This window comes from Ursus americanus, chromosome 4 (genome assembly GCF_024610735.1).
Source record: "Ursus americanus isolate L20-20 chromosome 4, mUrsAme1.1.p, whole genome shotgun sequence".
NCBI lineage: Eukaryota > Metazoa > Chordata > Mammalia > Carnivora > Ursidae > Ursus > Ursus americanus.
In genome coordinates, this window is record NC_142130.1 from 99,493,097 (window position 1) to 99,507,266 (window position 14,170).

The following is a 14,170-nucleotide window of genomic DNA, read 5'->3' on the forward strand; positions in this document are numbered from 1 at the left end:
ACAACCCTGGAGCAGCAGCTCTTTCTGCCCACAGGGTCCTCCCCCCTCCTCAGCTTTAATAAAACCACCTTTTTTGCACTGGAGACGACTCAAGAATTCTTTCTTGGCCATCGGCTCCAGACCCCACCAACCTCACCAACATCCAAAGACTGCATCGTCATGACCCCATGTTCCCATCACCCTGGTCAACAGTTACCTGTCCAGGTCCTGACTGGGTCCCTACCTGGCCTCCCAGCTTCTCCCTCAGGAGTGTTTTGAAGCAAATGCCAGACATCACATTTTATCTGTAAAGAGTTTATTTCTTTAAAAAAGGAATACTGTTATCACATCTCTAAGAATTAACAATAATTTACTTATTTTTTAAGAACTGAGATAGACGTGACGTCGAATACTAATTTCAGGAATACAACGTAATGATTTGATGTTACATGTACTGTGAAGTGATCACCACAATAAGTCTAGTAGACATTCATCACCAGACATAATTACACATTTTTTTCTTGTGATTGAGAACTTTTCAGATCTCCGGTCTCAGCAGCGTCCACACGTACAATACAGCATTTTTATGTCTAGTCGCCGTGCTGTGCACTACAACCCCAGACTCTGTTTTGTAGCTGGAGGTTCGTACCCTCGGACACCTTCTCCCGTTCCGTCCGCCCCCACCCCCACTCTGGCAACCACCGGTCTGTTCCCCGAATCTGTCCGCTCAGTTTCCAGGTTTCACGTGTAAGTGAGATCATGTGGGACGTGTTTTCCTCTGACTGACTGACTTGCTCAGCATCATACCCTCGAGGCCCATCCATGTTGTCACAAATGGCAAGATCTCCTTCTTCTTTATGGCCGTGTAATAATCCGTGGTGTACACACCGCATCTTTATCCTTCGTCGGTCCGTGGACACGCGGGCTGCTTCCATAGCTTGGCTATTGTAAATAATGCTACGATAAACATAGAGGTGCATTCATCTTTTCAAATTAGTGCTTTTGGTTTTTTTGGGTAAATACCTAGTAGCACAATTGCGGGATCGTAGTGTAGCTCTATTTTTAATTTTTTGAGGAGCCTCCGTACTGTTTTCCACCCTGGCTGCACCAGCTGGGCTCCCACCGACAGTGCGGAGGGTTCCTTTTTCTCCACATCCTCGCCAACACCTGTTGTTTCTCGTGCTGTTGATCTTAGCCATGCTGACAGGGGTGAGGCGATCCCTCGTTTTTAAAAATTTGCATTTTCCTGATGATTACAATGTTGAGCACCTTTTCACGTACCTGTTGAACATCTGTATGCCTTCTTTGGAAAAATGCCTATTTGGATCCTCTGCCCATTTTTTAATTGGATTGCTTGTTTTTGGCATTGAGTTGTGTGAGTTCTTTATATATTTTGGATATTAACCCCTTATCAGATATGTGATTTGCAAATATTTACTCCCACTCAGTAGGTTGTCTTTTCATTTTGTTGATGGTTTCCTCTGCTCTGCAGAAGCTTTTTTGTTTGATGTAGTCCCACTTGTGTTTGCTTTCATTGCTTTTGCTTTTGGTGCCCAATCCATAAAATCGTCAACAAGACCTGTGTCAGGGAGCTTAACACCTATGTTTTCTTCTAGGAGTTTCATGGTTTCAGGTCTCATGTTCAAGTCTCTAACCAATTTTGATTTTATTTTTGTGGATGCTCTGAGAAGTGGTCCAGCTTCATTCTTTTGCATGTAGCTGTCCAGTTTTCCCAGAACCGTTTATTGAAGACCATCCTTTCCCTGTGGTATATTCTTGCCTCCTTTGTCACAAATTAATCAAAAAATATGTGCTTGGGTTTATTTCTGGGCTCTCTGTTGTATTCCGTTGATCTGTATGTCTGTGTTTATGCTAATACCATACTATTTTGGTTACTAAAGCTTTGAAATATAATTCAAAATCATGAAGTGTGATTCCTCCAACTTTGTTGTTCCTTAAATTTGCTTTGCCTGCTTAAGGTCTTTTTTTGGTTCCATACAAATTTTAGGATAATTTGCTTTAGTTCTGTGAAAAATGCCATTGGAATCAGGGATTGCATTGAATCTGTAGATTACTTTGGGTAGAGTGGACATTTTAATAATATTAATTCTTCCAATCCATGAGCATGGAATGTCTTTCTATTTCTTTGTGTCTTCAATTTCTTTCATCAATGTCATAGTTTTTAGTATATAGGTTTTCACCTCCTTGGTTAAATTTATTTTATTTTATTATTTTTGGTGCAATTGTAAATGGAATGGTTTTCTTAATTTCTCCTTCTGATGGTTCATTCATTAGACTAGTGTACGGAGACACGACAGATGTTTCCTGTGATTTTACTGCATGTATTTGTCAGTTCTAAGAGTTTCTGGTGGAGTCTTAAGGGTTTTCTATATATAAGATCATGTCATCTGTAAATAGTGATGGTTTTACTTCTGCCTTTCCAGTTTGGATACCTTTATTTCTTTTTCTTGCCTTATTGCTGTGGCTAAGACTTCCAGTTCAGTGTTGAGTAGCAGTGGTAAGAGTGGGCGTCCCTGTCTTATTCCTTATCTTAGGGGGAAAGTTCTCAGCTTTTTACCGTTGAGAATGGTGTTAGCTGTGGGTTTGTCAAATATGGTCTTCCTTACATTGAGGTATGTTCCCTCTATACCTGCTGTGTTCAGAGTTTTTATCCTAACAGTAATTTCTTGTTGTAATTAAATATCTGGTCACTATTCAGACTTCCCTGATTATCTAATGTTTAGTTTAGTTTGTTTGTTAGATTCAGGATCAAAATGAACTAAAAAAAAAAAAAAAGTACTTGGTGGGGACAAGGTCCCTAAGTCTTTTTAAATCTGTAGATTCTTCCTCTGTCATAGTTTTCCTGTGGTTAGTTTGTGCACAAAAATAAGTGGTTTGTGCAGGGTGTTTCTTTAGCCTGAGCTCTGATGATTGTGCCTCTGAGCTGTTATCTAATACAGCCGTCTGTCCCCTGCAGTCACCCTGGACGTTGCCGTTGGATCAGACTCAGGCTCAGTTTTCTGGCAAAACTTCCTCCTGGAAGGTAGCATGTGATTCTGGTGCCTCTGTGCCATTCAGCACTCCTGAGGTCGCTGGTCTGTCGGGAGTTCCCAGCGGAGCTACCCTGCTTGCCAAGGCTCACCAGAGCAGCCTTAGGAGTTTCTCCTCTGGAGAGCGCCATGTCCTCCTCAGCCACCCAGGGGCCTGGAGGCAGGCTGTGCAGGAAAACAAGACCAAGGATTGATTTCAGAGTAGTGAGGTGGTTTCTTAGAATCCTCTTCAAGTGACCACTGAGTTTTGTTTATTTGTTTCACTAAGAACTAGTGGATGCAAACATACTTGATGTGATTCAGTCTATTATAGTTTTTTTTATTTTTCAGTGGTCAGTGGGAGCCCCTTCAGGTTGGCTCTTATGTCCTTCTCATGTACCCTTGGAATTCTTTGAGGCCAAAGCAGAGGCGAGGAAACTCAGATGCTTGGGGGAAGGCAGTGTGTTTTGCATCCTAGACCTGTCATGGCCTGGACCCTAGAGACCCTGCTACTTCCTAGGGGAAATGGCATTGGGGACCACCATCTGGGCACCTGATGTTGCTGGCTTCCTCACTGTGTCTGGGCTTTCTTCAGTGGACAGAGTGGGACATGATGTGTGTCTGTAAGACTACCTACATCATGAGTTCATGCTGTTGGTTCCAGCTCAAATTCTAGACCACAGAATTTTTATTTAACTCATCGATCTCCTTGCTCCCACACTGAAAAATTGCAGACATCAACTGCTTCCACCAGAATCCCTCATCTGCCTCAAGCCACGCTATACACCATAGTCTCAGAACAACGGTCTCCACACTACCTCTGAAATGTGAGATTTCTGAGAGCAGCTAACTTTTTTTGCACTTCTTTTGCCCACAGGGCATATCTCATCAGGGGCGGACTAATCAAATTAACCGTGTTTAAAGGAACGTTAAGTAGCTTCTCTCTCTGGGACTTTGCCGCCAACCTAAGTCCAGTTCAGCCGAGTTTATTTCTTTTATTTCGCTTTCAATTGTTAGGGAACGCTTTCTAAAATTTCAGGTTTTTTGGATGTAAAATATATACATGTCTCCAAAGTCAAAGCTGAATGCAAGATGAATTGACAGAAGTCCAGTTTCTGCCCCCGCAGCTGCACTGGCTTATCTAACTTTCCTTTCTTTAATATACGCGGTTTCAGGTTTCTGTGTGTGTGCACATGCACACGGTATGCGTGTGTGTTAAATGAGACGCGTGCACACATCTCTCCGTGTTTTCTTGTTGAACAGAATGTCTCCTTGATCTCACCCGGTGCCACTCCCAGCTCCCAGCCGCTCGGGTCAGCTCCCCGGCAGCTGTGTCACACGCCGGGTCTCAGCCCCTCCGTCTCGTGTTGTCCCTTCCAGGCCGTCGACAGCATCCACCAGGTGGGCGTGTACTGTCTGGCGCTGGTTCCTGCCAACACCTTGCCCAAGGCTCCTCTTGGAGGGATTCACATTTCTGAAACCAAGCAGCGTTTCCTGGAGGGGACGCTGCACCCATGTAACGTACTGATGTGCCCTCACACCTGTGTCACCAACCTTCCCAAACCTCGCCAGAAACAACCAGGTTGGTCCTATGTAGCAATAGCTGTCTGTTCAGTCTCGATGTTGGTGGCAGCCACACTCGTGGTTAAATGGTACAGCCCTCGTGGGGCCTGCACCTGTGGGGCTGGGGTTAAGAGCCAGGCCTGCATCAGGGCAGTTACCGCCTCCTGCCTCCCTGGAACCACGCCACAGATGAGAAAACTTTACCGTGTCACCCGTGTGGGGTTCTCACCTGCCTGTGGGGACCCATCTCAGGGACTGAATGCAAGCGTGGCTTCTGAGGCTCGGAAAGCGACAGGCTGGCTCCCTGGCAGTAGAGGTGAGGCCCGAGAGCGGACGTGGAGCTCAGGGATCGAAAGACACGCTGCGGTGCTGGGGGCCATGCCGCTCCCCGTGGCCCCGTGCTCTGCCACAGCCTGGAGCTGCTGACACCTGACTCTCCCCTGAGTCACACGTTTGAAAACTTAATTTTAGAGACAGGTTTGACTGTTATTTTTGTTCCCTTGGTTATGTAAATTTTTAGTAAATGCTAATTTTCCTTTCACTGATTATTGAACGCAGAGATATCATTAAATGAAATACATTTACTCAGGGAGACTCAATTTCCTGTTTTATGTGTGAAATGCAGTAAAACAGCGCAGTGTATTGAGCGCATGGCTGCGGCTGAGGTCCAGTCGTACCCCAGGTACACGGCGGATGGCGAGTGTCTCCGTCTGGCGTTGCTTGTGTGTGAGAGAGATTCTCTTCGTCGCTCACCATGCCCCTTACCGCTGGTTTCCTGAGCGCCAGCACCTTTGCGAAGAGGGAAACGCCTCCCCAGATAGAGAGTGTTCTGGCCGTAAAGCCACAGGACGGTCCCGTCCCCGAGCTGCCACCTGCTCACTCAGAATCCCCGTTTTCCAGAGGTGGGGCCGGCCTCCATGATCGTGGGGAACCTGGTTGCAGGGAAGAGGATCGCACAGGCCTCCGGGAGGGAGCTGGCGCACCTGGAGGACAGCGACCAGGCCAGAAAGGTAACGGTGGTGCCCAGGGGCGCAAGGAGGGTGCCCCTCGGCGAGACTGCGGACTGAGGGGCCTGTCTGCGCAGTTCCTGTTCCTGCCGGACGTGCTGCAGTGGCGAGCACACACCACTCCCGACCACCCGCTGTTCCTGCTGCTCAACGCCAAGGTGAGGCCCAGTCCCTGCCCCAGAGCCCCGCCCCGCCCAGCCTCCCCCCTGCTGTCTCCTGCCTGCGGAACTCAGCAGTCCCCTTGTTCAGGCGGTGACCTTTCTGTCCAGCTAGTATCCAGCAGGAAAATTCTCAATCAAGAACAGTACGCTCATAAAGACTTCTAAGTAAGCTAAAAGGAAATGTTTATTTTGTAAAAATTAGGAATTTAGACTTTTTGTGTATAGCTTTAATATTTCAATGCTGTCTACTGCCCTGATCCTGATGTAGATTCAGGAATTCACTGTCATGGTTTTGGCTACCCTTTCAATGAGACTACACTGTACCAGGAGTTCTTAGGGTAGAAAGGAGGTGCTATACCCCTCACATCCAACTTTGGGCCAGCAGATAAAATTTAGAACCATGACAAGCTAAATAACAGTAAAAATCCTCCTCACTCCAGTGCATCATCACACAGGCCGTGAGAACATTTGCACTTGGACGCCGTAAAGGGCAGGTCACTGTGGCCTTAGAAAACACTGGTCTAGCTCTTGTTTCTGCTCATTACTGCCCACTGTTTCTTCATTCAAAACATATTTATTGATACCTGTTGGGTTCTGGGTGTTAAGTAAGAGAGAAACCGTCCTGCCCTTGGGATGCTTGAAGTAAGTCTTCTCTGCTAGAAAACTAGTCCGTAAAAGAGACTTTACTTTCTCCATTCACTGTGCATCCGCAGGTCTAGAATGGTGTTCAGAAAACATTTGTTTTATCACTGATTGAGTTCTAAAGCATGGAGATAGCCAATAATTAACAAGTGGCCAAGGTAAAATGAGCTCATGATGGAAACCCGCAGATGAGAGCAGCAGGGGTATGGCCCCGAGTACCAAGCGCTCCGAGGCAGCAGGGCCGGGGGCTGGCCGTTACCAGACGGTGTGGCCGGAAGCCTGCGTGGGACTGAGCTGTGGGCACGTGATGTGGTTCGTGGTTCTGAGTGGCTCCTGTGGGTTGCAGGAGGGTGAGTGTGGAGTGGCAGCTCAGAGAGGAGGGGCCCTGGGGCGGGGGCCGCACAGAGGTGCCCACCAGGCACGTGTGGAGAGGCAGACTGTCTTTAAAGCCAAGAGGGAGCTCAGGAGGAGCCCGGAGAAGACTGGGCCTGGCCTTTTCCAAATCCGTTCCTGACATGCCTCAAAGTCACTGGTAAAACTTCGCATTTCTTTTGATCTGTCAGCCTTCTTCGGTTTTGAATTGTCCGTAGGTCCCTGAGGACATGCTGGCCTTCGACCTTGGAGGAGGCCTGTGTCCGTGTAGGTGGCTGTCCAAGGGGACTGGCAGGCTCTGCCTGGCCCTGATGTTCCACACCTCAGCTGTGCTCGGGCCAAGCAAGCCTAGCTCCCTTGCACGCACCCTGCGGGCCTTTGTGCCCGGCTCTGCGGACAAGCGCGTTGGCCTACGTTGTGGAGAAGGGAGGGGCTCTGACATTAGGCTGGTCTGTTCTGGGGCATTATGTTTAGAAGGAGCTGCATTTTAATTTCCTTAAGAAGGACTGAAAGAGCTCTGAGGCCTGCCCGACTCTGGTCAGCCGAGAGGAGGAGGCCTTCGCTGGGAGTTGTCTGCAGTCCTGATGTCCTTGGCGGTGAGGCGAGGCGAGCCTGTGCGCTCCTGGAGGGCAGGCTGCAGAGTGTGCAGTCCCGCCGGCGGGGGCGAGAGGGCGTTTACACATGCACGACCCACCGTATAGCTTATGGGTGTTTGTTTATTTAGCGCTCATTATTATGTGTATTTATATTCAGGATAAAGGTTGTTTCTGGGGAAGGAGAGGATGAATTAAGGGTGGTTTGCAGAGTGGTGATGATTTGTTTTAGAAAACAAATTTAAACATTATGTGGCAGAATATTTTTACGTAAGGAGACGCTGGATATTTATTATATTATTCTTTATAATGTTGTTGTAGTTAAGATATTTTATCAGAAAGGCCAAAAGAGTTTTCTTTTTTAATTAAATTTAGTTAATTTATTTTTAAAATGTTTTTAGAAAGAGAGAGAGAAAGCGAGCTCACACGAGCGAGTTGGGGGAGGGTCAGAGGGAGAGAGAGCACCTTAAGCAAGTGTGGAGCCCTATGTGGGACTCGATCTCACGACATGGAGATTGTGACCTGTGCTGAAATCAAGAGTCAGACAGCTAACCGACTGAGCCATCCGGGTGCCCTCCGGAGTTTTCTTTAATGGCTGCCCCTGACTATCCTGGACAGAGCGTGCCCACCGCTCTGGGCTCTCTGGGACACTGCACGGCTTGTCCCTTCCCTGCTGGAGAAAGAGCCGCCTTTGGGAATTCTCCCTGAGATACAGACGACTAGGAAAGACCACAGGTGTGTCTCTAGGACTGGCACTGGCCCCGGGCCCTAACCACAGGAGTTCCGGGCACAAGATATGCGCAGTGTGCACACAGGTGCCCAAGGAGCGGACCCCACCCCCCAGCTCCGTGCTGATCCCCGGACCACTTTCCTAGGGCACCGTTACCAGCACTGCAACCTGTGTCCAGCTGCACAAAAGGGCAGAGAGGGTGGCCGCCGCCCTGATGGAGAAGGCAAGACTGAGCATCGGGGACCATGTGGCTTTGGTCTACCCCCCAGGTAAGCACACAGAGGCCTCCCTCGGCTCTGTGCTCACGGGGACACTCTGTTCTTACAAAGCAGACACCCCGGTAACCTCCAGCCAGGTCAGAAAATAGACCTTGGCCGGGTGCCCCAGGCGTCCCTTTGCATTCCCCGTCCCCAGCACATCCTCCGCTCTCCCAGCGGCAGCCTCTGCCCCTGACCCCTGTAGTCACGTCTTCCACTGCCCCCGGTTTGAGCGCCCAGTGCAGCACCCCGGCACATCAGGTTAGTCTGCCAGTTTGCTTTAAATCTGATATGTTTTCAGAGTCTCTTTTAATCCACAGGCTCCCCCTCTCCTCCTCTTTGTAATTTATCGACTGAAGACCTGGTTTGACTCTGCAGAAGCCCCACGGTCCAGATGCTACCCAGCCCCATGCTCAGGTGCAAGCCAGCATGTTCTTGGCTCCCGTATTTCCTGCAGCTTGGCAGCTAGGTCCTGGCCCTGGGTCAGACCCGGGTTCGGTGTCTTTGCTGACTCTACGTGGTGTTGAATTATTCCATCAGGGACCCATGTTGGCTTGTGTCTCCTTTGGTGGGTTAGCAGCCAACGACTGATGCTTCAGTGTTCATTCGTTCATTCTTTAGGGGTCACAAAACAGTGATGCTCTCATTCTGTCATTTCTTGTTTTCATTTATTGGCCATAAAACTAACACACAGAAACGTCCTTCATCTGGCATTTTGCTCCCCAGTGGTGGAATTCATACGTGATTCTTTCCTTCTGTGGGTCCTGTATATCCCTGTCACCCTCCAAAGGTGACCGGCTCGTGGATCTACAAATGCATACATCACTGTGAATGTGTCGGGTTTCAGTCCTTTGCAGTCGGTTTCTCTGTCAAAGCTCAGGTCATCCCACGTTCGGCCACAGGAGCCCCTTCCGGCTGGCTTCACGGCGACCAGTCTGCTGTGACGAGGCACCTCAGGCTCACGTCGTGCCCGTCCCAGCCCAGATCTCGAGCCAGCCATCTCTCGCAGAGCCCCCTGTGTCCCCAGAACAAAATCTGGGTGTGAGGGATGCTCATTTCTTCCAGACTGGCTGCTGTTTATTGGCCTTTCGGAGAGCAGAGCTAGGAATTACAAATAAACACACTGTATCTCTTAGAGAGGCAGTACCTTACAGCTTATATGTTACATCCTGTTCAAACGCAGGACTAAACCCCTTTGACCTTGTCTCGCCCGTTTTCCATACCAAGAATCCTGCTTCTTCAGAACAGGGAGATAATAGAATTCAAATATCCCGCAATCACTCACTACTTACACCTTCATCACCTGCAGCTGATAGTCCCAGAATATCCGCACAAGTACTGCAACCACCTGGATCACATTTGGAAACAGTTTAAATTTTTGCACATGCCCTTCTGCTCCTCCCTTCCCCCCACCCCTTGTTGCTGCCCCGTGTCTGTGACATCAGAGGGACGGACGGACGGCCCTTACAGATCCAGCCTCTTGGCTTCTCCTCCTTCGGTTTCTGTTCCTCCGGGAGCTGTCTGTCCCCTGGTCACGTAGGTTTCTGAAGCTCCTTCTCGAATCGATTTCTCAGGAAGCGTTCCTAGGAACAGTGTGTCCTGAGTTCTTGCCTGTCGATGGTGATTTGTACACTTTGTGATTGTCAACAAAATCCAACGGGGTAACTTTGAAGGTCTGATTGGCTCTCTCCGGTGACCCCTGAACCCGGCCGCCTGCCGCGTAGCGGGCAGAAAGGAGCTCCTCAGAGCTGCACTGATGAGAGGCTTTCGTGGGCAGAAGGGAGTGGGACGAGGACGTTATCCCAGAAAAACGGGAGTTAGTTGGCCAAGGTCACTCCTTCAGGGGACCGCGGGGTCTGCCAGACAGATGACCTCGCTCGTGCCGACCAGGTGACTCCTGATGGAGGCCGAGCTCCCGTTTCTGGGAGAGGCCGTCGATGTAATTAGGTTAAGTCTCAGTTTGGTGACCTGGGGCTCCACCTCTCTATTCGATCCCGCTGCCCAGTCTGGAGGTGTCCTTTCTGTGAGTTTGTCGTTTGCCTGTTAGCGGGTCTGGCGCACAGGGGACGTGCACACAGTGTCTCTCCCTCTTGCTGGTGACTCATGCCTTCGCTGAAGCGGGAGCCCTGGGTCTGTTTCTCATCTTGGGGCCGTGCTTCTCCAGGCTCGCAGGTCAGAGTCTGGCTCTTCTTCCCCTTTTGTGAGTCGTCTGGCCTAGAGTCTTGCCGGCTTCCCTTTTCAGCTCAGCATGCAGGAAAGTGACAGGGCTACGCCCAGGTGTGGGTCCTGTTCACTGTCTTGCGTGCTTAATATTGGGGTTCTCATCTTCATCTCAGGAAAATGTTCTTTCTCATGACTGCTTTTCCTTCCTTTTTCCTGTACCTGGAAGTCTTCTGACTCGCGGTTTGGATCTATCCTCCCCATCTTGGGCGCCTTCTCTTCGGTGTGCTCTGTGCCTCATCTCCGGGCCACTTGTTCATGCCCTTTTCAGCATCTCTGGGGATACCCTGGGTTGCACTCAGCATTTCTCTGTGCTGGGATTGCTGCTGCTGGTGGGAACGGGGGGCGGGGAGGGGCTCTTCCTTGGGGGACTGCCACGGAGTGCAGACGTCTCCCCTTCCTGGGGCCTGGGACAGGGCGGCAGCCTGGTCACTTTCTGGGCACTGATATGTGGTAAGGCGAATACTCCAAAACTCCCACTGGCATCACAATTCTTCTCCACTTTCGATTCCCTGTGATGTGGTTTGGAGTGTCCTTGGGGTCTGGAGCCCATGGCCAAGAAAGAATTCTTGAGTCGTCTCCAGTGCAAAAAGTAGTTTTATTAAAGCCGGGGGGTTGGGGGGACAGGACGCCATGGACAGAAAGAGCTGCTGCACCAGGGTTGTGAGGGGTGACTGACTGTATACTTATAGGTTGGGGGAGGTAAGGAAGAGGGAGGTGTCCAAAAGGACTTTGATCTGCTCAAGAGGACTCGCAGGCTCCTGGAGGCCTGGCTATTGTCACGCTAAGGTTGTTTTTCCCTGGAGCAAGGCATCAACATTAAGACTGGGAGTTTCCTGGAGGAATATTACACTCTGCCTGCCTTGAGTATTCGTCAATGGGCAGCAGGTTATAATGACATTTAATTGTATGTGCATCTTCTTTTGTCTTTGTTCTCCACATCACCTGGGCTGTGGGGGTACTCTTCCCCAGGGTGACCACAGTCCCCACTCTTCAAGTACCCCCGGGTCCCAGGCCTAAGGCAAGATTCACCCTGACTGAGAGGAGGCAGAGACACGCCAGCTAGTGCTGCCCCTGGCCTCGAGCTGTCTGCGGGCTGCAGTGGTGCCCTGCCCCTGCGCTCAGGGCTGGGGATGTAGGCAGCAGGCACAGCATGCAGGAGCGCGGCTGAAGTACCTGGGAAACACCAGGAACACTGCACTACGGGAGAAAGGAAGGAAAGATGGGTAGCCAACAGTGGGATCTTGATAACTGAGAACCTGGAGGGTGCAGGGAGGGCGGGGCCTGATGCTCTTCTCTACTTTGGAGTCTGTTTGACACCATTCTTAAGCCATTTTTAACAACAAAAAAGAAAATGCATCCTGAAGGTCTAAATTTACATCTGAAAACGTGCCCACAGGGGGAGAGTAGAGTAGCTGGGAGTGGAGCTGGGTCCCAGCGGGGAGGCCTCCCCCCCAATGCACTGCACTTCACAGGGTGTGTTGTGTATTTCTTGGGAGTGAGGGGGGAGTCCAGGACGTCGTTCCAGTTTTCAAAGGGATGTATGAGCCAAGGGATTAAGAACCCATGCTGTCTGGAAGCTGCAGAAGGGGGGATGCTGGTGGGATCAATTGGATTCTCCCCACCTGTGCACCTGGAAATACATGCGTTCAGGGAGCAGCATGAATTCTGTGAGCTCAAGGAAGGGAGCTCCTGGCGGCGTCTCCTCGTGCAGCAAGCACACTGGGTGTAAGACACGCACACGTGCCCTGGCCTGCTCGGACCATGCTGAACCGCCCTGGCCTCAGTGCCCATTATTAATACTGATGGAGCATTGGGAACTTGGAATCCGGTGAAACCCACCAGCCAGGTTAAGTGGGACATAGTTATTTTGACCCTGGAATTGAAATAGCCTGAGGCTGGTTTCCTGTAGCCTGGGGATGCCAGGTGGGGGCCTGTGTGCTCTGAGGGCAGCAACTAGAGGGGCCTCCAGGGTGGGGGGGGGGGGCAGGCGTCTCAAGCTGGACTGAGTTCAAAATGGAAGTATAGGTTTTAAGTGCCGTAAATTCCCCCTAAGTCTTAAATAGGAGGATTTTAAACATTTAGAAATTTGAAGGAACAGTTTGGTGGTCACGTGTTTCTGTGTGTAACTGAGCAAGGTGGAATGCCCTGGTCTGGGAACAGATGTGCAAGGAGGGGGTGCAGCCTTTAAGTTTCTCGTTCTCCAAGCGGGCAGACCCCCTGCCTCATCCTCCCTATCACCTCCTGCCACCGTTCCGTTCTCCTTTGTGGGCGGACCCCTCCTCCTCCCTTGTTCCCCTCCTTTTTGGACCTGGGCAGCCTGTCCCTCAAAAGGGTTCCTCCTTCCCTTGCTCACCTATTCTGCGCTTGGCCACTGTGCACAGGAATGGCAGGCCTAGTGCTGCTCTGGAACTCTAGGCCTCCTACCCTCTGTGCCCTCCTCTGTGCCACGGACACACCCTCCTCTACCTCTCCAGCCTTTCGGGATAGTCTCTGTATGTCCCTAATAAAACTGAGTTCAACAAATACTGAGAGGGAGTCCTGCAGGTCCAGCCAAGACAGGAATCGAATGCAGGCCGGCGGGGGGTGAGAGTACTTTGTTGAAGGTGTAGGGGGAGTGTAGCTATGGACAGAGTGTTTGGGAGACTCAGGAAAGGAGAGAGAGTCCTATGTTTGGGGGACATGGGGGTTTTACTGAGGACAGTGGTTTGGTGTGCGTGTCCTCTTAGTCCTGGGGAACTGGTTTAGGTGATGGTCCTTGGAGCCAGGGGGCCTTGGCTTAGTCTGGAATACGTGTTCTCACCTGGTAGTTCCTTAGATGTTATCTATTCTAAAGAAAGCATTAACTCCTCGTCCCTTACAAGGAGGACTTACACCATTTGCATGTGTAAAGTGGGGGTGCAGGTCCTAGCAAGAATAGAAGCAGGAAAAGGAGCAAAAAGCAGATTTTTACAGCCCTTCAGGTTCCCTGTCTTAATACCAAATCGGTTTGGAGTAGTCGCGGCTTTATCCAGGTAGTGTGGGACTGAGACCCTATCGTCTGTTTGGCCTTCCGTGGTACTAGGTGCCATTCGTCACTTTCTACCCCCGCGCTGACCCTCTCTGACCTCGTGTCTTCGCAGGGGTGGACCTCATTGCCGCCTTCTACGGCTGTCTGTACTGCGGCTGCGTGCCTGTCACCGTGCGGCCCCCGCACCCCCAGAACCTCGCCACCACGCTGCCCACTGTCAAGATGATCGTGGAGGTACCTGTGCACTGTGGACTGGCCAGGCGGGCCTGCCCGGGGGCGGGGGGGGGGGCTGTGCGGTCCACCGCGTCCTCTCTGCCAGGCCCTGCGTCCCTGCTCACATCGTCAACCCCGTGCTCTGCAGGTCAGCAAGTCCGCTTGCGTCCTCACCACACAGGCCATCATGCGGCTGCTCAAATCCAAAGACGCAGCGGCCGCCGTGGACGTCAGGACCTGGCCGACCATCCTAGATACAGGTGCGCATCCTCGGCTCCATCGGTGTGTGTGTTGGCCCCCGGGACACACCGCCTTTCCTTTCTTTGTTGTACGGATTGTACTCCTGCCACCAGACAATAAAAGTGGGGTGAGAGCAGCAGACAGCTGCTGAAGA

At 50.8% G+C, this 14,170-nt stretch overlaps 1 protein-coding gene across 2 annotated transcripts in view; it reads left to right on the plus strand.

The window, feature by feature from the left end:
* Positions 1 to 14,170, plus strand: part of DIP2A (DIP2 acetate--CoA ligase A) — a 112,614-nt gene that overhangs the window by 77,738 nt on the left and 20,706 nt on the right. For both annotated transcript variants that reach the window (XM_045776964.2, XM_045776963.2), the window contains exons 23-28: positions 4,389 to 4,590; positions 5,472 to 5,581; positions 5,656 to 5,736; positions 8,222 to 8,345; positions 13,676 to 13,797; positions 13,925 to 14,036. In XM_045776964.2, coding sequence (XP_045632920.1) covers positions 4,389 to 4,590; positions 5,472 to 5,581; positions 5,656 to 5,736; positions 8,222 to 8,345; positions 13,676 to 13,797; positions 13,925 to 14,036 — 751 coding nt within the window. The remainder of the gene's footprint in view (positions 1 to 4,388; positions 4,591 to 5,471; positions 5,582 to 5,655; positions 5,737 to 8,221; positions 8,346 to 13,675; positions 13,798 to 13,924; positions 14,037 to 14,170) is intronic.